At 35.1% G+C, this 24,599-nt stretch overlaps 1 protein-coding gene across 2 annotated transcripts in view; it reads left to right on the top strand.

The window, feature by feature from the left end:
• The first annotated feature begins 2,317 nt into the window (after positions 1 to 2,317).
• Positions 2,318 to 24,599, top strand: part of LOC143249622 (glypican-5-like) — a 137,111-nt gene continuing 114,829 nt past the window's right edge. For both annotated transcript variants that reach the window (XM_076499787.1, XM_076499798.1), the window contains exons 1-2: positions 2,318 to 2,690; positions 3,353 to 3,511. In XM_076499787.1, coding sequence (XP_076355902.1) covers positions 2,492 to 2,690; positions 3,353 to 3,511 — 358 coding nt within the window. In that variant the 5' untranslated portion in view covers positions 2,318 to 2,491. The remainder of the gene's footprint in view (positions 2,691 to 3,352; positions 3,512 to 24,599) is intronic.

Here is a 24,599-nt window from a genome sequence, read left to right as displayed (position 1 = left end):
CTACTTAAGGGTTATCTGCGCTAGCCGTCCCTAATTTAGCAGTGTAAGATTAGAGGGAAGGTAGCTTGTCATCACCACCCACCGCCAACTCTTGGGCTACTCTTTTACCAACGATTAGTAGGATTGATTGTTACATTGTAACGCCACCACGGCTCAAAGGGCGAGCATGTTTGGTGCGACGGAGATTCGAACCCGCGACCCTCAGATTACGAGTCGAATGCCTTAACCTACCTGGCCATGCCGAGCATAATCGAAGCAGACTATTTAAAAATATTTTCTTTCTGAACAGTTATAAATATTCAAACAAAAGTATGAAAGCTGTACGCTTCATTTGGACCAAGTGTATGGAAACAGCTGCATTAATCTTATTAACAAGTTTCATTTATAAACATTATTACGGATGATATACAGTAAACATCATTACTCTGAATGTGCAAGGCATATTTCATTTCATAATTTATATTAAAATGATGCAATAAAAAGTGAGTCTTAGTTCATAACTTAAACATAGAATAAGTGAAAAAATGTAATATGCATTTTGCACTAAAAATAACTAATTTGTGAGTTATGCAAGCATTTCTGCCAAGCAGCATTAGTCTTTTTATATCTGATGCTCTTCAATTTGATAGAGATAAAATGTTTTAAAGAGAGATTTTTTTGAATAATAATTATTCCATGGGTTCGTGAGATGCACTGAACAAAATATTATGAGAGACATTGTTTTTTATATTTAACTTTAGAGGCCATCTGCATGATTATTGTATTAATACTTTTATCTACATTTACCGAAGTAATCAAATTAAATCAGTCTTTATATAGAATAGAAAGATTGTTAACAACGCATAAAGTCATTCACTTAAGAAACAGATATGTAGTAAGATACTTTATATGTTAACAGTTGTTTTGGCGAATTGTAGTAATAAAAAATGTAGTGAATTTTTTCTGTTACAGAAACTTTTGTTGGATAATGCTCAGTTATACGGGATCCAGGAAAGCTCTTACTGTGTAATTCATTTATAATTGGATGTAAATACAATTAACATTCTATTTATTTGGAGACGACTTGGTTGGGTAATTAATATAACTTTATTGTCAATGTACGACGCTTCGACAAGATTATGTCATTCTCAGGAAGAAGTAGCTTACAGAGACTCTCCCTAACTATCTCATTCTCAGGAAGAAGTAGCTTACATGTACTCTCCATAACTATGCCATTCTCAGGAAGAAGTAGCTTACATGTACTCTCCGTAACCATGCCATTCTCAGGAACAAGTATCTTACATGTACTCTCCCTAACTATCTCATTCTCAGGAAGAAGTAGCTTACATGTACTCTCCGTAATTATGTCATTCTCAGGAAGAAGTAGCTTACAGAGACTTTCCATAACCATGTCATTCTCAGGAACAAGTATCTTACATGTACTCTCCCTAACTATCTCATTCTCAGGAAGAAGTAGCTTACATGTACTCTCCGTAATTATGTCATTCTTAGGAAGAAGTAGCTTACAGAGACTTTCCGTAACCATGTCATTCTCAAGAACAAGTATCTTACATGTACTCTCCCTAACTATCTCATTCTCAGGAAGAAGTAGCTTACATGTACTCTCCGTAATTATGTCATTCCAGGAACAGGCAGCTTACAGAGACTCTCCGTCATCAAACATTCTATTTATTTTACTTAAAGTGACGACTCAGCTACAGATGATTTTTTTTAAAATTTTACGATAACTACGTATATATAAAACTAATCGAGAAACGTTTACTGATTTTTACTAAATAATAAATATAAAATATCTCTGGATTTAAAATCTAAGATGTGGAAATAGATAATTTGATTTGGAAAAACATGGATGCTATTAACGCCATGAATTACTTACTATGTATAGAGACGACACATACACATATACACACACACATATATATATATATATATAACTTTATAGGTTTTCTTAGCACTTGTCTTAATTAATGACTAAATCTCGCTCGGAGTGACAAGAAATAAACGTGTTTGCATTTAAGCAACAGTGTATCGTAATTCCTGCTATTGAGCAATGTTTCTTCTTAGTTGTTTTCTACTGAAACCATTTTAACTACAAAAATACAGACTTAGAAATAAAAACTGGTTATTTAGTGTGGATTTTAAAAAAATGATTTAATTCATAGCAGACTGTAAAACTTACGCTGTTGTAATGAATATTGGCTGTTATTGTAAAATCAAATATATATTTTAGCGTTTCATAACATGTAAAATAACGCATTTCACGATAACCAATGAGGAGGGAAATTTCGTTGTGACGTAACGAAATCTTCTCCAAACATTTGCAAAGCCGGTATGACTGCAGCAATCGTGACAGCAAGTGGAAGTGAAGGAGATGGTAATTCATGTTACCTGGCTTCGCTAACACAAGTTCTCTCGTGATAGAATTCTTTTCCGTGCCTTGGATATCCATTCCAAGACGTTCTAACTCAGTAGTTTGTTGATAACCCTAAACATGCTACGTTTAATTGCTCCGCACTGTTTATTAGCTGCACTCTTTCTCGTAGTGTCGGTGGAAATACCCGACACTAGGGCGGAAACCCTCGGCGACGTGGAGCCGGTGAACGATGCTGCCTCGTGTTCCGACGTGCGGCAAATATTCGCGATAAAACAGATAGGCAAATCCCGTCAAGTACCAGCAAGAGAGATTAAAGGTAAAGGAAACAAACGTTTCGTAAAATTTATATTTCTTACGAAAGAGTCAAATATAGGTATATCTAACTCTTCAAAGGTTTTGTGACATACTCCTTGTGAGTTGAACTATGTACAACTTGCATTATCTGGTTTATAAGGGGGAAAACAATTATTAGCGGTTTGAATAAGGAAAGAAACAAACGAATTTTGCGCGTTGTTGAGAATATTGTAATTATGTAGGGGGCTTGTATTTGCAATTTTATAATGCAAGTCCTAGCGTTTGTTTAAAATAATATATAAAGTAGATATATAAACATGTGTGTTGATAAATGTACTTTTTAAATTTGTGTTACTCACCCCAAAGTAAATAGTTACACAAAATATTAAGTATGTGCTCGAGCTTTTCGAGAAATTATATTAGTATTACGTCCCTTGACACCTGGTGGCAGAACTCCAAGTAAAACAACACTTTATTGGAATTTTGGTTATGTACCAAACTTGTTTCAGTGAATTATTCTTTTTATTTGTTTTTTAACAATTATTTTTCCAATATAAACATGTATTTCTTGCTCCTACGTGCGTATGCAAATAACTTTATTTTCATATTAAATACTTATTTTTGTAGTGTTTATTGTAGATGTTAGTTATAGAGGTAACACACCACTTGACGTGTTTGTTCTAGGGGAACAACTGGAATTGTGCCCGTCCAACAGGTCATGCTGTACTCAGGATATGGAAGAAAGTTATAAAAAGGCAGCAAAGAAAGACTTCCAGCTAAGACTTCAGAGTACTGGTTCCTATCTGAAGACATTGATCACGACAAGCACCAACCAGTTTTTAGGTTTGTCACATTTTGTATTATGTAATTAGATGACGTCGAAAATGTAGGGCGAACTCTGTACTTGGTTAACACACAAATTTAGTCATAAGATAATTTCTAGAAATTGCCTTTGGCCTCATATTGATATTTCAACAGTTGTGTGTGTGTGTGTGTGTATAAGGGAGGTGAGGTGACAGTTAAACAAATATAACCCGATCGAAACAACCCGTATAGTATCGATTTGATCTGCTCCAAATCTGGGTTGTATCAATATTAGTAAGATTTTTACTCAATTTTCGAATATTTATAATATTCGCAATTACTACTAAAAGGTACAAGTTATCAACAGGTGGGGTAAAACAAGAAAATTAGTCAACTAAACGCTTGTATATGTGTGTAATAACACGTATATCAACAATCTGCTTGCACCAAGCGTTCTTCTAATAATTTTAAATATAGTTCAGAACCTGTTTATTTTAAGAAGTTTTAGATTTCTTTCTTGGATTACTACAAACAATATTAACATTGACAATTCTATTGAAATAAAAACAACCTTAGCTACTTCTAATGTGAGATTAAAGTATTAGTCACTTATATCTTGCATACATACTGTTTTGACAGTTTAATTCATTAAAGTTTAACAGTTTTGCCGTTAACCACGTGAGGTTGCACTGCATTGCTAATTTGTCGCTTATAGCTGCAGCCTGTACACGACGGTGTCGCCCTATGTTAACATCGATACAGGTGTTTATTTTCTTCACGACTCGAGCGTCAGGGTTCGCGTCTGTATGTATATACTTGTTGGTTACTTTAGTGTCATTACCTCACGTTTGTCTTTTCCTTTTTCTTCCCGGCTTTTCCGTACTGTGCATTGAGTAGGTAATGAATGCAGTACGGACAGTCTTCAAACAAAGAAGATGATACTGAAAAAAACCCAACAAAAATAACGTTGTTCTGGTACTGTATTATACGCTTACCTACAATGATTTTTCTCCCTCATGAACTTTTAAATGTAATTTGTCGAAAGCCAAGAATAAAACAATGCTCAACTTGAAAAAACGTGAAAACGGGTGGAGAGAGGGAGTGGCACCACTCCTCACCCTCGAGATTATTATTAAACAAGAAATGTTTTCACGAGTTAGTTGGCTTTTCATTTAAGTTCATCGTTGAAGGTGATGCAGACATACAAGTTTCAACACGTATAAATATTTAACGCCTCTTCGGCCTACACTTCCTGGATCCCCGGGCTGACGTGCTGACCAAGCCTATCATTCGATGGTAGAAGCAGCATGTAAAAAGTCCTGCTGTACGTACCTTTTGTACATTGTCCGGATGAAATTGTAGCAAACAATGACGCTTGCGTATCTTGGTGCACAAGCTATAATACAAAGGTTATCTCACCTTTTGAATCAAAAGTTTTAGGTTAAATTCTTGCTCCCGAGATTAACCACGAAAATGACATTAACAAAAAGTCTTACGGTGTCATCTTTATTATCTGATAGGTACTTTTTTCCGCTATTGGTTGTCGCATGTGACATTCCATAGACTTTAATTAAACACAACAATTTAATGTTATGGGCTTTTTTGTTATTTCATTAAGACTGTACTGCTGCTACTTTTGTTTCTCAAAGACTATGAATATTGCTGTACTTAATTTCCAACTAACAAAGTAGAGGGAAAACAACACCCATTACCCAAGGTGACTATTGGGTTACTCTTGTCTGATCGATTAAGATTTGATTTTCTGTGGCAACGGGTTGCGAACCTAGGATTCTCGAATTCACAGTCTGGGCGCGCAAACTATATCTGTAGCAAATCTTAGTGTTAAGAGTAAATGGTTAATTATCACAAGAGGTTAATGGGCGCTATTGTTCTTGGCATTATTCTTATTATTTCTAAGAGGTTGTTTAAAAAATTCAGAACATGTTTACCACTTGTGGAGGAGTAAGTCGAGTTTTTATATACATATCAAAGGGTGAGTTTCAATAGTTTCATCGAGTGTGTGTTTTATTATATCAAAACCACATTGTGTTATTTGCTGAGTCCTCCCATGTTTTAACGTTGTAAATCTAGTTTCTTTGAACTCTTAACTTTATTTCATTTTTAATTCTACTTATTAAACTAAGTAGTCAACTCTAGTTGCAATTTTACGCACAATGATAAGTTGCATTATATTCGGTGTATTTTCTGGTCATGTTGGCGAATAGCCAGCTTGTTGAATTTAGGTTTGATTGTTATTCAGCGCAAAATCACCCGCTGGGCTACCTATGCTCTACCACTATGGGTGTTCAAACTCGATTTTTAGCGTCGTGAGTCTACTGGAGAGACAGCATGTTAAGGATCCCTTGTAACACACAGCAACAAAAGATGAAAACTTGGATACAAACAAATTAAAGTTCACTCGTGAAGAGTGTATGTTGCAGACAAAACTAAAACTTCTCGTTCTGAAAAATAAGTTTTCTAAATCGGACATGTGGGTATACCCTGCTTTAGGGCTGTTAATGTTTCCTTGGTTAAAGCTACACATTAGATGTGATGCAACAAGCAAAAATGATGTCCTACGACGTATCGCAACCCAACAAAAATAACCGAAATGGCAGTGATGACGTTGGTGATGGGAGTGGTAGGATTTATTGCCTCTGATATGTAATATGTAATAAAAGGAATGCGAAAATACTTTTCTGTTTTATAGTATGTTATCTTTTTACGAATATTAAATGGTGTTCAATAGTTCGCCAACTTCCACCATATGTCCCCGGCTAGTACAGCTATAAGTCTATGGATTTATAACGCTAAAACCAGGGGTTCGATTCCTCTCGGTGGACTTAGCAGATTGCCAGATATGACTTTGCTATAAAAAAAAGGCACACACATGCTTTCATCATGTACCTTCAAAGCATTATTATTTTGTTTTTAAATTGCATATGATGAGCATTCCAGACAGAAATTTGGCTGTCATATGTCATATGTCTGATACTGAAAAAAAGGGAATTACTTGGAGCCAAAAAAGGAAGAAAAAGATCTGACATTATTTCACTATCCTGTGATGTTAAATCTGTAATGGACTAAATAAGGGAAATATGAACACATATATATGTTTAGTCTGGTTTGCCGTACGTACAACAACGCTAAAAGTAATAGCTATCCTTGCCTCGCTATATTTCGGCATTTAACATGCTATATTGAGAACCGTTATCACACACATCCCTCAAATTTTAAATTTTCTTACATCTTTGGTTGTTGTGTAATGAATTTGTAGGTACTAACAAGTACACAAGTGTTGATTAATTAGTATCTTTACAAAATTAATTGTTAAAATAATGACCGTAAAATTGTGAACGTGAGTATAGTAATAATGAAACATTGATTTGTAGTGAACACACAATTTAGGCTATAAGACTACTAATAATTTACTAATGTATTCAGAAATGGATTGTTTGTTTGTTTTGAATTTCGCCTAAAGCTACTTGACGACTATCTGCGCTGGCCGTTGCTAATTTGGAAGTGGTAGATAGATATTCAACACCACCCACCGCCAACTAAAGGGCTACTATTTTACCAACGAAAATTGGGATTGACCGTCACATTATGACGCCACACGGCTGAAAGAATGACTATGTTCGGTAACGGGATTCAAACTTCCAGCTCTCAGATTGATAGTCGAGTGCCCTAACCACCAGATCTGGCCAGACCTTGATATTGTAGAATTAACAATTCCAAAGAGTTGAGATTGTTCTTAAAAACATTGTAGACTTGGTTTGTAATGAGTTTACAGATTACCATTAATTAACTAGACTACCCCTCTATCATCGAAGGCTCGATGGGGTAAGTCTGGAGGCTTTCAACGCTGAAAATAGAGCTTAAATACCCTCGGTGGGAAGAATACAGATAGCATTGTGTAGCTTTATGCTTGAGAACAAAAACAAATGAATTAACTATGATATTTTATATACTTTTCATGAATTACCGCTTTGCAACCGGTTTGTCTCGCGTTTAATCATCCCATGTTTGGACTGTATACGTCGGATCACGCAAGGTGTGTTAAACTTGATATCACGAGTCAACATATTTCGTGGCATGTGATAAATGACATTGTTGTGCAGGAAGGTATCGTCGTTTATATTTATCGTTAAAACTTTTCAAACTTAAGTTACGATAAGCGGTTTTAGTTAAACTAATACTATGGTTTCAGTGTATATATATATATATATACACACACACAGAGAGAGAGAGAAAATTACTAGAAAGTAATAATTAAAATATTATTTGCTAGTTGAAGACGTTGATTTGGTGCTAAGTCCAAAACACGAGTGCTTAAGTTTGGTATAGAAGCTTTAGTTTCATAGGTGAGAGGGTAAAATGTGATACCTTGAACTATGAAACTTGGTCATTTGAGAATCGAACATGCTAGCAATTTCATAAAGGAATTTGATAAGTATGTAATTTCAACCAAGCCCGTAAGTTTTATTTTATAACTGTTTGTTACAGAAATACGTGCAAGTTGCTTTTCACTACATGGCACGAAAATAGTTTCCAATTTTTACATAGACGTAAAACAATCCCAACGCCTTTCTGTAAAGACACACAAGTATAAATTTGGGTTTAAAAATATGTAGAGCGAATTTATTATCAAAGTGATTCACCCAGTTGTGAAAAATAAAAACTTTAGAATTTGTAACCGAGAAACTATCATAAACCACAACAAATTCCATAATAAAATGCTCGTGCAAAAACCAACTTAAACAGTAAAAATTCAGTCCAAAAACACTTTAAAACCTTTAATATTGATTGCTAAGACTTAAAACGTATAAAAATGGAGAAATATAATTCTAAATAACGGCTTGGAGCTAAAAGAGACGTTTGTAGTTCCAATAAATAATATATACAGTATCTCCAGTCTTGTTTCCTTATATATTCTTTTTTACGATCTCAATCTACAGGTTTTTAAATTCCCAAATTTTTATTTATTGTGTACTATATATGTATTCTAGGTTCATCTGGACCCAAAATCTAGGTTCTATAATCTGATTAAATAAATAAAATTATATGTAACAATAATTTTGTTTTTTCAATTGAAAAATTAAACAAAATACAATAAATAAATATATATATATTGTACTCACAAGATTCACTAGTGTGAATCGCGTGCGTTATTAGCCAAAAAATAATATATATTTTCAAGAACGCATTAAAAATTATTATTACATAATAATTTGTTTCAAATAATCACTTTTAAATATTGTTACGTATTGTAATTTATTTCGGACGAGTCACCGATTTATTATGGATTTATTATGTTACGTATGTTAACGTATTACTATTTCATAAATTAGAAATTTGAATTTAGAAGTTAATTAAATGTTAATTTGCATCAAATATATGGTATTTGCTAACAAGATTGATACACACACAGTAACTGTTATGACAAATCTATAAACGTTCCTCGTCCAGCTCTATAGTTTTCCGATTAAGCATAATTATGACTTCCGAAGCCTATAATACATTACTTTAGCTGACTAATAATAATAATGTCTCTTGGCACGTTGGTTTATATAGTTTAAGGTAAGTTTCTAGAACATTCAGCACTGTTCAAAACACGCTAGCGTTTTCGCAACACAACTATTGTTGATTCTTACTTTCAAGAATCTTCTACAAGTTCAGAGAACAGGCGGGACTTGTGCCAATACACACCAAGAAATATACGTCGCAGGCATCAAACTGAAACACATGTAGATATTAAAATAAGCGTATAACGGCAAATCCGCTACAATATTTATAATGTTTTATTTTAAATTTATGTATACATTATAAATATGTTTTTAGATTCAACAATATCGGGTATCCTAAGATTAAAACCAACAACTTTGTAACATAAAATTTGTTATATTTCCTTTACTGGACATTCAAAATTTCGCTTTACACTTTTTTCACTTTCACATAATTTCACTGTTTTCTCTCATTATTTTAAGTTGTTTCTTCTAATTAACTTTGCAATATATTATTATTCATTGACATTTAATACATTTTCATTTTTGTAAAATAGAATTAATGTTTTTCTTATTTATGCAATTTAGAACTTAAATTTACAGCTGTTATAATTTCTGGATTATTTTCCGTTATTTGTTTTATCTATTTTCAATAGGATCTGCTTAAAATTGCTTTCTTAACATTTAAATATTCACAGATTGGCCAGCATTGAGTTTTCAGACTTAGAACGACAAAATCTGGAGTTTCATTTCCAGTGGTAGAAAGAGCGCAGATAACCTGCCATAACTAATTACAAACATAACGAAGTTTCTTTAATCTTCTTTGTATGTTTTCGTTTGGTTTGTTTTGAATTTTGCGCAAAGCTACATGAGGGCTATCTGCGCTAGCCGGTCCTAATTTAGCAATGTAAAACTAGAGGGAAGGCAGCTAGTCATCACAACCTACCGCCAACTCTTAGGCTACTCTTTTACCAAATAATAGAGGGATTGACCGTAACATTATAACGCTCACACAGCTGAAAGGGCGAGCATGTTTGTTGTAACGGGGATTCAAACCCGTGATTCTCGGATTACGAGTCGAGTGCCTTACCCACCTGGCCATGTCGGGCCTTTTATATGTTTAAAAACATTTTTACAACTTCATTTTCAAAATTTTATTACAAATTGATAATTATTCATATGTAGAAGTAAGTCTTTTCTCATTAAACGTAATTTCACAGAAATAATTCAACTCAGTTACCACAAAGCCAATTTATGTAGAATTTGTTGGAACATATATAAAAAACACCACCACCACTAATATGTTAATGAATTGTTGTTTGTTCATGTTTAAGCGCAAAGCTACACAATGGATAGAATATTTGCACTGTGCTCACTGCGTGAATCGAGACCCGAGTTTTAGCGTTATAAACCTTAAGCTTACTACTAAATCCCCAGGGATTGCAGATAGTGATTTGAGGAACTAAAATATCTGCTCGTGCTATTCTTCAAGGCAGGCGAAAAACACTGTGGTGGACTTTTGATGCTTCAGAATGTCCTGGGAAAGTTTATCATGAACCATAAAAAAAGAAGGCATTTTAAACATGATTAGGATGTCATTATAAATGTTTAGTTATAATTAGTCATACTAATTTCTGATGAAATTTCGCAGTGGTTATTAACGTCTTAACTCATTTTGTTTGAAACGTTTGTTTTTGAATTTCACGCAAAGCTACACGAGGAGTATCTGCGTTAGCAGTCCCTAACTTAGCAGTGTAAGACTAGAGGGAAGGCAGCTAGTCATCACCACCCACTGCCAACTCTTGGGCTACTCTTTTACCAAGGAATAGTGGAATTGACCGTAATTTTATATCGCCCTCACGGCTGAAAGGGCGAGCAGGTTTGGTGCGACGGGGATTGGAACCCACGACCCTCATATTACGAGTCCATTGCCTTAATCACCTGGCCGTGCCGGGCCTGTTTGAAACGAAAAAGGCACGTTGCAGAAGGCTCAGGAAAGCAGTTTTATTATAATTCTACAAATATTTATTTCAAACTCAGTTTTGATTGGAAATCGAGCCGTTTTTGTTGTTACTTGCGGAGAATATCCCGCTTTTGTTTACAGAAATTAGCTTTTCCTTTGAATATTGATGAATAGAAGATAAATCTCTGTGTACTTTTCTTAACAGATGTTACCATAATTATTTCAAAACTTTATGTTTTGCTAAACACACTGTGAACACCTTAGGTGTGTGAATAACATGCTGTCATCACATCGTGGAAAAAATAAATAGAGAGCGAACACAAAAACAGCATAGTGTAATTAGTGTTTGTGTTAATCCTCTCAGAGCGACAACAAAAACTGAAACATGTAGTGTTAATTTGATTTCGTGAAACAACAAAGACTTTGGTGCTAGTAGATAGTACTGACAGTAGTCTGAGCATAATTGTAGTGGTAGAATTCTGAGCATGATACAATGTTGCAATCAATAGTACATTACCATCTAAGAATAATCCAATAAAATATTCTCATGCCAATACAAAAACACAGGCACAGGTTTAATGAACTTGCTGTCATTCCACCAGTGCCTGGGAAAAGATTGAATTTTTATACGTGTTGCATTACATTACACACGAAGTTATAACCTAGTTTGGATCGCTACAGATTCGTGAAAAACGTAGAGAAACAATAACAAATGTTGCCCAACTAGCATCATTAGATAAGTTTGCAGTCTTGAAGTAAATTTGAGCCGTTATTCAAACATTACATAGGCCCGGTATGGCCAGGTGGTTAAGGCGCCCGACTCGTAATCTGAGGGTTGTGCGTTCGAATCCCCGTCACACCAAACATGCTCACCCTTAAAGCCGTGGGGGCATTATAATGTTACGGGCAATCCCACTATTTGTTGGTAAAAGAGTAGCCCAAGAATTTATGGTGAGTGGTGATGACTAGTTGCATTCCCTCTAGTGTCACGCTACCAAATTAGGGACGGATAGCGCAGATAGTCCTCGTGTAGCTTTGCGTGAAATTCTAAACAAACCAATCAAACGTTACAGTAAAACTAAAGAGCAAGGGTAAATGAAACATTATGAAACAATGTTACTCGTGGCCCTCCCACGTTCTACTTGCTGCGAACAGTGGTTCGGTAAACAATATTAAGTTTTGGAATATTTCTGGGTTGCTAATGTAGATGTTGATAGAATATGACTTACGAAATTCAAGTCAGTTTCTTCTAAAATTCGTAAATAACTTCAACACATTGTCATTGTTTTGAATTTTAACGAAATAAAACTGTTCGTGTTTATTTAAACATTTATATATTTAGCAACTTACTGTTATTGGACTTTAGGTTGTATTTTGGGGCCAGGCGTGACTTTGTGGTGAACGTGCCAGGCTGTTGATTCGAGAGTACTTTTCACCCGTTTGCCACATAAAACGTGCTCTTCTCTTTCGGTTCCTAGGGGCGTTATAAGAGCAATGGTATGATCCAATTATTTGATTGGAGTGACCAAGAGTTGGCGGTGGATGCTCCTGACTAGATGCCTTCTTTATTATTTGTCCTTAGGGGAGATCGCACATATAGCTCTTTTATAGCGTTGAATGATTATATGAAAGAAATAAATAGTAACATATTTTCCATTATTATTCGAAAGAAGGAATTTTAGAACCAAAATAATTTTGCACACTCAAAGTTACTTTCAGAAGAAGTTGCAGAAATATTTTCTTTGTGCTCGTAGATGTCGCTACACATGCCTGACGTCTTTTATCTTCTTGTATGTCTTTTACTTTACTTTTTATTTTAAATATATTGCATACCCAAACACGAAGACTGAGATTTTTAATTATCAGTGTACAAATTATGGTGAGGTAAACAATTCAGCACAAACTGGATACATTTAAATTAAACCCGAATTATAAAAGTGAGTCTGGAACAACTGTTAGGGCACTTAGTGTTAATGAACCAGTCATTAGCTTCGAACTTCACCAGTTTTGCGCTGTCGAAATAAAAAAAAAACATGAATAACGTATCAGTGTTTCCAAGAAATACATTACATTCTTCTGTCTGACTGTTGAGAAAATTTAAAAATGCGAATGAAGACAGAAAAATAGTGCTGTCATAAAGATTTTGTATTAAGAAAGTTTAGTTATTCCATGTTTACAAAGATAGATATTAACCATGGTGGAATAAAGTTTAAGTTTTTAGAGAGAAGACATATCATTGGCTGATGGTATACAATAGAAGATAAGGAATTACATACTTTGGTGGTTGGATTTTTTCTATTTATAACGTACAAGACACTGAGAAGGTAGAGAATAAAAAAAATAATTGACAAATGAACACAACACCTGAAAACTCAAGAGCTTTGGACAAATAAATAAATACCTTTGTTCATCAAGGATGAATTTGGAATGCTATGAGGGTCATTTTTGGGATTTGAAGTCCGTAGCGCTAGATATGTGGTACAGTAGCTTTGTTTGTTTGAAACTGCAAACAAAGTTACACAATGGAATATATGTACTCTGCCCATTACGGGTTTGAAACCAGGTTTCTAGCGTTGCAAGTTCGCAGATATATGGTTATGCCACTTGGGAGCTATGGGCACCATTAGCTATTTCTCTATTACATACAACAGGAAGATTCGTTCAACTCATACAGTTGTATTATGTTCAGGTAAATTCATTTAAATTTTACAATTGTATTATGTTCAGGTAGATCAATTTAATTCATAGAATTGTATTATGTTCAGGTAGATTCATTTAAATCATACAATTGTATTATGTTTCGTATTACGTATGTTACAATTTATTGTTTGTGTAAAAGCTTATTTACAAAACCACAAGGAGCATGAATGTTAGTTTAAAATAATGTGGATTAATCCGATATATTCCTCAAAATAAAACAAACCAAAATTTAGAGCATTGACAACAATATATCATGACAGCATTTCTCATACAGTCAGATTTATAGTGTACTCGTGTCATCCTCCAGAAAAACAAAAACGTTGAGATATAAACATTTCGTCTTCTTTTAAGTTGGGGATGTTTCATCTATTGATTAGTTCAACCAAGCTGATATTATGGAAATTATGTTTGCTATAACAGTGATGATATATGATTACTCAAAGAAAAGAGCCGAAGACTATTTATTTGAATTTTCTCCGCATGGTCGATTCACTTCAATTTGTTATCTCATCGTTTGTGAATACGAAGGAACGATGTTGGTGTTTTCTTTTCTGTGTGCATCAGAACAAGAATAAAAACAAAAAAGGGCAAGATAAAAAATAAATAATGCATCAAACGTTGTTAACCACGCGCTAAATGTTCGTTACTTATCTTACTAAGAAAACTGTACTATTGACATTCCAGTTGCTGTTGGTTAATGTTTTTTATCCGTATTAGAGTGTTAACAAACGTGCTACTTGTAAATGTATAAAACAAGAAATATATTTGAAATGTGAAACAGACAAGCAGTATAGTATTCATGCCGAAAAGGAATAAACTGTAATGGTAACAACTGCTAGTCGAACCAAGTTTCGTTACTTATGTTTGTACACACGTACTCTTTGCTTTCGCGGAATAACGATCATTAACAGATTTTCTTTTGGGAGGTTGGAATGCATTGAGTAACGTCTGCTGAAGTCACGTGATCATCGTTCCTGAGAGCGTAATGTAATAAACGTTTGTTTTATTGGTTGTTGCATGTCTTTACCATGTATACACTGTAATATCAGCATCCCATGTTTCGTCCCTCCTGTTTTTAAAGTGTCAAGCCTAGGTGCTAGAAACGACTTTCACAAGAAAGATTTAACTGTGTCATTCGACACTTTGATATAAACTTTTACTGAACTATTCGTTTTTTTGTTTTGTTATTTGAATAGCCCTATTTATTATGTAATTATGTTAAATTGAAGTAAACTTGTTTCGAACCACAATGCCGTAAGTTTCCTTTCTCGGAATTTTAGCGAATGGTAAATTTTGTCTATACCTTGTATCCTAAGGGTATGTTATTGACCAAACATTTTGTCTCGGTAATTTTAATTGAGTAAGTTTACATTCGTGAATTACACCGAAACAAAAATGGAAATTAAAAAGTTTAGCTTTTATATAAGCAGCTTAAAATCACTTTTTTGCAGTTTAAGTTTAGGCTCATACTAAATCTCAGGAAAGAGAAAACAGAACGATAAATACGTGGTGTTTAGTCATGCTACGTATGAGGGAAGCTGAATTAAAAAAATAAAAATTCGTGGGAACTGTAGTAGTAAGGTCTTGTCAGTATGAATTAAAAAGATAAATATATATATATTAGCTTGGTAAAGAGTAAAGAACCCTGATAGCTCAGCGGTTAGTCTGTGGGTGTATAGCGCTAAAAATTGGGCTCAGATAAATGCGATAGGACAAAACAAAGAACAACAACAAAAGCAATGAGTTGGAACATCAAGGCTGTGCATGGCAAGTAGGTTAAGGCGCTTTCCTCACACTGTGAGGGTCGCAGGTTCGATCTGTGTTACACTAAATATGTTTACCCTTTTATTCATGGGGCGTTATAATTTTTACGGTCAATCTCACTGTTCGTTGGTTAAAAGAGTAGCTCAACAGTTGGCGGTAAGCGGTGATGACTAGCCAACTGCTTTCCCTATAGCCCGTCATTGCTAAATTAGGGATGACTAGCGCAGATAGTCCTTGTGTAGCTTTCGCGAAATTCTAAAACAAACAAAGACCCAGAACGTCGTCACCAACGTTTCTTGTAAAGCTACTCTTCCTTCTTCTCTAAATAGTTTACTTATTTTATAAAAATGAATGATCTTGAAACTTCTGTACACTATTATACCCGCATCCTGATAGCAGCTAATAGTTAATAGTGACGTTAACATTTCTTATACACGCATATCATTAGCAGTAATCTACTAAATCTCTTCTTTTATATCTTGAACAGTTGTATGACGACAGTGTTTGAGATAGACTGCCCCCTAGTGGAGTAAAGATAACAGAGGATCCTTGACTGCTGCAATAATGATATAAAAATTAGTGTTATATGAATGGAATGGTTTTTAAAATTACATTCATGTTTAGTATATTAGCATAAGCGAAATTTGTGTCTCAACAATGCTAATATAGTGTCGAGCTTTCGTTTTACTGAATCTGTTATTAATATTTTTATCTTTCTTACTGTTATATTTATGATTTCAATCTGACACAGATGATGTCCAACCCGTGTATTACGTCTTTCAGTTAGCATGCGATTATGGGTAATCTTGACGTTGAGCTTTTCGTAAGAAACTTGTACGTTAGACGTGGTAAAGATAACATTTTGAAGTTGTATACTATTTTATATGATTGCAGCTTCTGCAACCCATGACTTTAAACTTGGAATACGGTTGATGTGAGAAACAACGCGTGTAACTTTACTCCCTGTGATTTGGAGTTCTGATGACTCCAGGTTACAAACAAATACTCAGACGATATCGAATTACTTTGTTCATTTTACATGATATAACATCATCTTATACTACACCATCTCAACTGTAGCCATTATTTTCTTAGAAACAGATATTTCTATTATGTGCATTGTATTTTAATAAAACATAACTCACTCATTGTGCCCTGACGAATTTCATGTCATTACCAATCACGCTAATTTGTTTATAGCCTTTCTGTGCTGTGAACTAATGCTGTCATGTACATTTTAATTTAATAAGTGACACAGTACTTATCATGTCATAACGAACTTATGTAATAACACCATGTTAAGTTGGTTGTAGCCAAGTTTCCTTTTTTGTACATTAAATTGATGTTATTACTACATACACAAAATTATCAACAACCATTAAGGATTCACGTCTGTCGTGTCGTAATTAGCTGGCCCGGCATGGCCAGGTGGTTAAGGCACTCGACTCGTAATCCGAGGATCACGGGTTCGAATCCGCGTCATACCAAACATGCTCACTCTTTCAGCCGTGGTATTCTTATAATGTGACGGTCATTCCCACTATTCGTTGGTAAGAGTAGCCCAAGAGTTGGTGGTGGGTGGTGATGACTAGCTGCCTTCCTTCTAGTCTTACAGTGCAAATTTAGGGACGGCTAGCTCAGATAGCCTTCGTGTAGCTTTGCGCGAAATTCAAAACAAACCAGTCAAACGTTGCAGTAAAATTAAAGAGCATAGGGTGAACATAACCCATACAAGGCGTTCTGAGATACATTTGACCGTCACATTATAACGCCCCCAAGGCTGGAAGGTCGAGTATGTTTGATGTGACGGAGATTCGAATCCCCGTCCCTCAAATTACGAGTCGAGCGCCCTAACCACCTGGCCATGCTGGGCCACACTCAAGTTAAACAATCATCATAGCTCTTCCATAACAGAAGGTGAAGCACACGTCAGAGTAGGCGTAAAAGTCACTACTCTACAGGAAAAACTCTTAGCAACGCAATTAATATTCCCTATACTGACTCTGACAATTTTAACTGAATTTGTTTGTTACTTTATTCTCAAGTGGTTTGGTTTGGTTTGGTTTATTTTGAATTTCGCGTAAAGCTATACGAGGGCTATCTGTGATAGCCGTTCCTAAAGCAGTGTAAGACTATAAGGAAAGCAGCTAGTCATCACCACCCGCTGCAAACTCTTGGACTACTCTTTTACCAACGAATAGACTCCCTGATAGAATTTACTACAACCGAAACTAACTTTATGTTCAATTACCAAAACTACCTACAAATAAATGGCCTAAGTATTGGGAATCCCTGGTCATCAGTTCTGGAAAACATTTTTATGACACAGATTGAATCACAAGCAATCAATTCAGCCTTACATCCACCAGGTATCTTGACGATACAGTTGCTGAATTCACATATACAGAACACACACTTAGTTTTTTCAATCACGTTAACTCGATACACCCCAACATTTAGTTCGTCTGTGAACAGGAAAAACTTACCAAATAGCATTTCTTAACCTAAAGATCACTAGGACTGATACACAATTCAAAACAGAAATTCACAAAAAACTCCGTACTGGATTATACATTATTTGGGACTCAGCACATGAAACAAAACAAAAACTCATCATATTAAGAAACCAAATAAACACAGCCACAAAACTATGTTCACCTGATAAAATTAACGATGAAATTAACAAAATAAAACGACACTTCATCAACATGAACAAATTTCCACAAAAACAATGTGGGAAAAATTATACGCACACACCTAGACCAACAACAAACAAACAGTAAATCCCAAGATACAACAAACCACAAAACCTTATACTGCTGCATACCATATGTTCCCGACATCAGAGAAAAAATAGCCAACATTTGGAAAAAAACAACTTAAAACACAACATACCAATAAATACTAAACGAATTCGAAAATTAGATACAAAACTAAAGTCCATACTGTGTAAAAACTACACTGACAAACACAACACCACCGTAAGTTATAAAATACAATGCAACAACTGCCACGACTTATGTATTGGAGAAACAAGCTGAAAAATGGAAACCATATTCAAAGAACACACAAAAAAAAACACCTTCACAAGTTTTCGAACACTGCAAATTAAATAAACACAACATAACCATAGAAAATTCCCAGATACTTAGTAGGGAAACAAATATAAACAAACGCAAAATCAAAGAAGACCTACTTGTACAACAAGTAAAACCAAAATGAAACCAATTATATAGGAACACCTTTATACCTGTACTAATTAATAACCTAACATCCACCTGCAACTCCCCCTACAATCCCGTACCTCTTTGTACTCTCGTTCCTAAGACAAGTGTACGTCAACGGTCACATTCAAACTCTCTCTTTCTTAACCTGAACATGACGTAGGAAGCTCTAAACGTTGTTCTATCCTTATTAGTAAAAGTGTTAATACTCATACTAGCCGTTCTGAAATACATTTTAAATTTCGAGTGGGTTTCTCATCTTCAAGAATGTGACGGTCAATCCCGTTATTCTTTGGTAAAAGAATAGCCCAAGAGTTGGCGGTGAATAGTGATGACTACCTGATTTTCTCCCTAGTCTTGCACTGCTACATTAGGGACAGCTAGCGGAGATAGCCCTCATGTTTCTTTGCGCAGACATAGAAAAACAAAACGAAGTTAACATGGGTGGTAAGTAATAAGAGAAGATAGTAAAGCACATTGCTTCGTCATATAAGATAATGTGATGTCTATTCACCCTGAATATTAGCATGTTACATCAGTGGTGCCATCAGTTCTTCACGTACGGTAAGTGGAGTTTATTCATCATGGTAGTAGTTATGTTACTTCAGTGGTATCATCAACCCTTCCTTAAAGCAAGTAAATAACATCACCCATAAAACACTGAGTTTAATTCATTCTAGTTCCACACTTCTTTCTGTAAGGTGCTGAACATACACTACATTATTTAACTTCCTTTTTTAATAGAAAAGGGGTGAATTTTATTGGGAATTTGAAGAATCTCAGCCTTAATATTATAAAATATTAATAATACTAATAAATAATAATATCATAAAATTGTCACGGTTTAAAAACAGTCAACTTCTAATTCACGACTATAATTTTTAGTCGTGTGGTTTGTATTTTAAGGTTGTTTTGAATTTCGCGCAAAGTTACATGTCGTCCCTAACTTAGCAGTAAAAAAAACTAGGAGGGGAGGCAACTAGTCATCACCACCCAACGTCAACTCTTGGGCTACTCTTAACCAACGAATGGTGGGACTGGCCGAAGAGTAATAACACTCTCACTGCTGAAGGGCGAGTCGAGCGCCCTATCCATCTGGTCGTGCCAGGTTCGTGCCTTAAGAGCACAGTTTTTTTTGGTTTTTTTTTTCCAAAACAACGAGTTGGAATTGCATTTAGCAGATCTTGATGACGTATTGAGATTGAAGCCAATAATGATACTACTTGGCAATTGTGTGACGGTGTTGTATGTTCGTTTAGATGATTTTAAAGTTGGAAAGTGTGTGTTATTTAAATTTTATATTTATTGCTTTAAAATTTATATCATTTGTTTGTTTTAAAGTTAAGCACAAAGCAACACAATGTGCTATCTGTGCTCTGGCCCCCCACGGTATCGAAACCCGGATTCTAACGTTGAAAGTCCGCAGTCGTACCGCTGTGTTACTTGGGAGGAGGGGTTTGTACCATACATGTTATTTGAAAACAAGGATTTCGTTTAACCTGTTTTGTTCACTAGGTTCATTAAACCTGTTCTTTCAAAATTTCGTTCGCTGTTTTGATAAAACAAAATCATTAGTTATGGAGATGAAAAGCAAGTTCATGGGAAATGAATGGAACATTCTGCGTGTGGGTAAAGTTACGCAGCTCTAAAATTGAGCTTTTTGTTATGAAAATAGGCCATAGAAAAGTTTGGATCTCGTTTACTATGCAGTATTGCAGTTATTATGTAGTATTTGTTTTTACGCTTCAAAACTGTATATGTACTTATTTATCTATCCATTTATATATAGTTATTCTGAACTTATACTGGTTTTCACCTCACTGTGCGAGGCACTTTTTGTCTGTCTTTACACCTGTGATTTTCTGTTCCATACCTGTATAACTTCTGATAGTTAAGTGTAACAACTAAAATAATATTGAAGCATTGAAAGTAAATTAACCGTGAGTAAGACTTATTTTGATTTCATTTTAATATAAAAGTGGATTATTATATTCTTGGCCTCGTTCTCGCAGTCCCAAGGGGACCATGGTTTGGGAAACTCCTATTTACCTAAAAGTTACCAATAAAGCATCGAAACTGTAACGTAAAATTACATTGAAATGTACCAGATTTACTCAGTATTCGATAGATTTATTCTGTTTGGCGCAAAATAAACTAATGGGAGTTCAAATACTTTATGGTTTGATATAAATCAACTTAGGTAACGTGTCTGACATATAATAAAAGGAGGACGTCTACCAACCAGAAGGACCCAGTATGGTGGTTAGGGCGTAATATGAGGGTCGCGGGTTCACCTTTCAAGTCGTGAGGGCGTTGTAATGTGACAGTCAACCCCACTACTCGTTTATAAAAGAGGAGCCCAGGAGTTGGCGGCAGATGGTGATGACAAGTTGCCCTCCTTCTGTTCTTACACTGTTAAATTAGGGACGGCTGGTGCAGATAGCCCTCGTGTAACTTTGCGTAACATTCAAAAACAAACAAATTACCAACTAGAAAATTAGAGTAAATCTGACATTTCGGTATTTTGTTGTAATTTTCTGGTAGAGCTCGATCATTAAACCATAGTTTTACTTTTCAGTCGTAAAATTATAGGTCACTTTTCTGATACTCTGTATACATATCGTTTTTGCAAAAGCGACTGTGTATGCTGAAATTAGTTTTTGGTTTCTTCAACCGCTCGCATTAGGCGTACTGTGTTGGTAGGGGGGAATACCTTCAATCTGTGTTTGTTCAAGGGGCAATTAGAAAAATAATGAGTGTTACTTCACCAAATGTGAAACACTGATCATGATTTATAGTTTTGTAAACTGGGCAACTTTTGAGCTAAAAAGTCAAGGTTATGGGAGTTACAAAAGGAAAAACAAGTCTGAGAGGTCATAAAGTTTGCCATACCTGCTTCAGTCCTGAGAAGAAACAAACAAAGGGAGAAGAAAGTGTGAACTTCTCGTGATACGTTTAAAGGTCAGAAGGACGTGGAATGTTGAAATGGAAGGCAAATTTTTGTGAAATGAGACCTAAGACAAGGCCAGGAATACGACAAAAATTGTCATAGCCAGTTATATGTATTAGTAAATAATGCAGTCATATACTCGGAAAGCATTAGCATTTATGAAAAAAACTGTTGACTGATCTAAATATTCAGTTTGATAATAAGAAATCGAGATGAAATAAGATAAGTATAATTAAGTAAGGCAGCATATCTGATAAATAAGTAAGCTCAGATTAAAAGAATAAACAAAACGATACAAGTTCAAAAACCCCGGTCTAATTCATGTGGGTTAACTTCACGATCTGAGGTCAAGGTTATAATTACTGGTTGTAAGTTCAAAAGAATTATAATTAACTAATGATTAGTGAACTAACAGATGTATCAGGATAAAATATTTATTCGTGAGAAAAACAAAATTTGTGGAGAAAATCAGTAATTGTATGTTATTATTTTAAGAGTAAATTGAAGATAATTATTCTGACGTTAAGAACCTTGGATTACTTTTTAAAGAAGCTTGACAGTTACGTCATGCTAATTAGCTTTTTTGGTTATTGGAAATGTATAAAACTGATTAAAATAGTTTTATTGTAATAGTAAAGGGTCATTTTAAATCTTATTGGATCAAAGTAAAGGTGGTTAGGCTTGAAAAGTGTTGCCATTTATAAACAATAATAATAACCGTACTTGCAGGACTGCTTAAAACCCTAATAACATCTTTAATTATAATTTACAATAACTCAACACACTTTTTATGATGTGGCCAATCATGGTAATAAAATACTTGACTAAAATTATACATCGTATAATCACTTCGTTTGCTCGCGAGTTTCTTCGTGGTAATGCTCATAGAAGGCTTTAAGCTTCAATCTTACATATCTGTGATCAGAGACGGGACCTTTTGGCTTCAGAAGTGTGAAACAGTGAAGTAATTTAGAGTCGCAGATAAGTTGTCGTTCATCTTCCCGGTAGCGACTTCGAAAAATCATATAAATCTGTGATTGTGTAAACATAGCATCGAAATACATACGTTACGAGGAGTAACTAGCTGAACTGTATATACAGTTTCAAAGGCTATCGACGACAAGTAGTAAGTAGCCCACCAGCAGTAAGTGTTGATTGTTTGCTTATTCTTTCTTATCATGCGTTGAATGAGAAGTGCACTACCAACAAGATGACACGCCTTTTCCACAACTATCCTTATAATGCCAACAAGATGACACGCCTTCTCCACAACTATCCTTATAAGGCCAACGAGATGACACGCTTTCTCTATAACTATCCTTATAAGGCCAACGAGATGACACGCCTTCTCTATAACTATCCTTATAAGGCCAACGAGATGACACGCCTTCTCTATAACTATCCTTATAAGGCCAACGAGATGACACGCCTTCTCTATAACTATCCTTATAAGACCAACGAGATGACACGCCTTCTCTATAACTATCCTTATAAGACCAACGAGATGACACGCCTTCTCTATAACTATCCTTATAAGGCCAACGAGATGACACGCCTTCTCTATAACTATCCTTATAAGGCCAACGAGATGACACGCCTTCTATATAACTATCCTAATAAGGCCAACGAGATGACACGCCTTCTCTATAACTATCCTTATAATGCCAACGAGATGACACGCCTTCTATATAACTATCCTAATAAGGCCAACGAGATGACACGCCTTCTCTATAACTATCCTTATAAGGCCAACGAGATGACACGCCTTCTCTATAACTATCCTTATAAGGCCAACAAGATGACATGCCTTCTCAACAACTATTCTTATAATGCCAACAATATGACACGCCTTCTCCACAACTATTCTTATAATGCCAACAAGATGACACGCCTTCTCCACAACTATTCTTATAATGCAAACAATATGAAACGCCTTCTCCACAACTATCCTTATAAGGCCAACGAGATGACACGCCTTCTCTATAACTATCCTTATAAGGCCAACGAGATGACACGCCTTCTCTATAACTATCCTTATAAGGCCAACGAGATGACACGCCTTCTCTATAACTATCCTTATAAGGCCAACGAGATGACACGCCTTCTCTATAACTATCCTTATAATGCCAACGAGATGACACGCCTTCTATATAACTATCCTAATAAGGCCAACGAGATGACACGCCTTCTCTATAACTATCCTTATAAGGCCAACGAGATGACACGCCTTCTCTATAACTATCCTTATAAGGCCAACGAGATGACACGCCTTCTCTATAACTATCCTTATAAGGCCAACGAGATGACACGCCTTCTCTATAACTATCCTAATAAGGCCAACGAGATGACACGCCTTCTCTATAACTATCCTTATAATGCCAACGAGATGACACGCCTTCTCTATAACTATCCTAATAAGGCCAACGAGATGACACGCCTTCTCTATAACTATCCTTATAAGGCCAACGAGATGACACGCCTTCTCTATAACTATCCTTATAAGGCCAACGAGATGACACGCCTTCTCTACAACTATTCTTATAATGCCAACAAGATGACACGTTTTTTCTACAAGTATTCCTTAAAATGCCAACAAGGCCTTCTCTACAACTATCCTTGAAATGCAACAGTAATTGTGTGATCAAGTGAAAAGTTATAATCAATAGATCAACTAAGTTTAGCAATAGACAAAACAACGAAATATCATTCAAATTCTTACAGTAGAATCTATCTTGTTTTTGCAAGACGCGAGGAATTGGTTCATTTTAAATTTAATTTTGTGTTGTTTTTTCTATTCAGGTTTTGAATCACTTATTTGTTTTGTAGAGTAAATTTGGATTATAAATTTCCTCTTCTATAAGTTTTGTTCTAAAAACCAATTTTGTAGTCCAAACAGTCCATAAATTTTGAATAAGCTGCTAGTGTGGCATTTAATAAGAACTTAAACTAACAGACACATTTTCCGTTAAATCCCAGGAATTTTGGGCATATATACATGTGTGTATATAGACATCAAGGCTTA

The sequence above is a fragment of the Tachypleus tridentatus genome, chromosome 1 (genome assembly GCF_004210375.1).
Source record: "Tachypleus tridentatus isolate NWPU-2018 chromosome 1, ASM421037v1, whole genome shotgun sequence".
Lineage (NCBI taxonomy): Eukaryota > Metazoa > Arthropoda > Merostomata > Xiphosura > Limulidae > Tachypleus > Tachypleus tridentatus.
The sequence above is the reverse complement of the archived record's forward strand: the minus strand, read 5'-3'. Positions and strand labels throughout refer to the sequence as shown.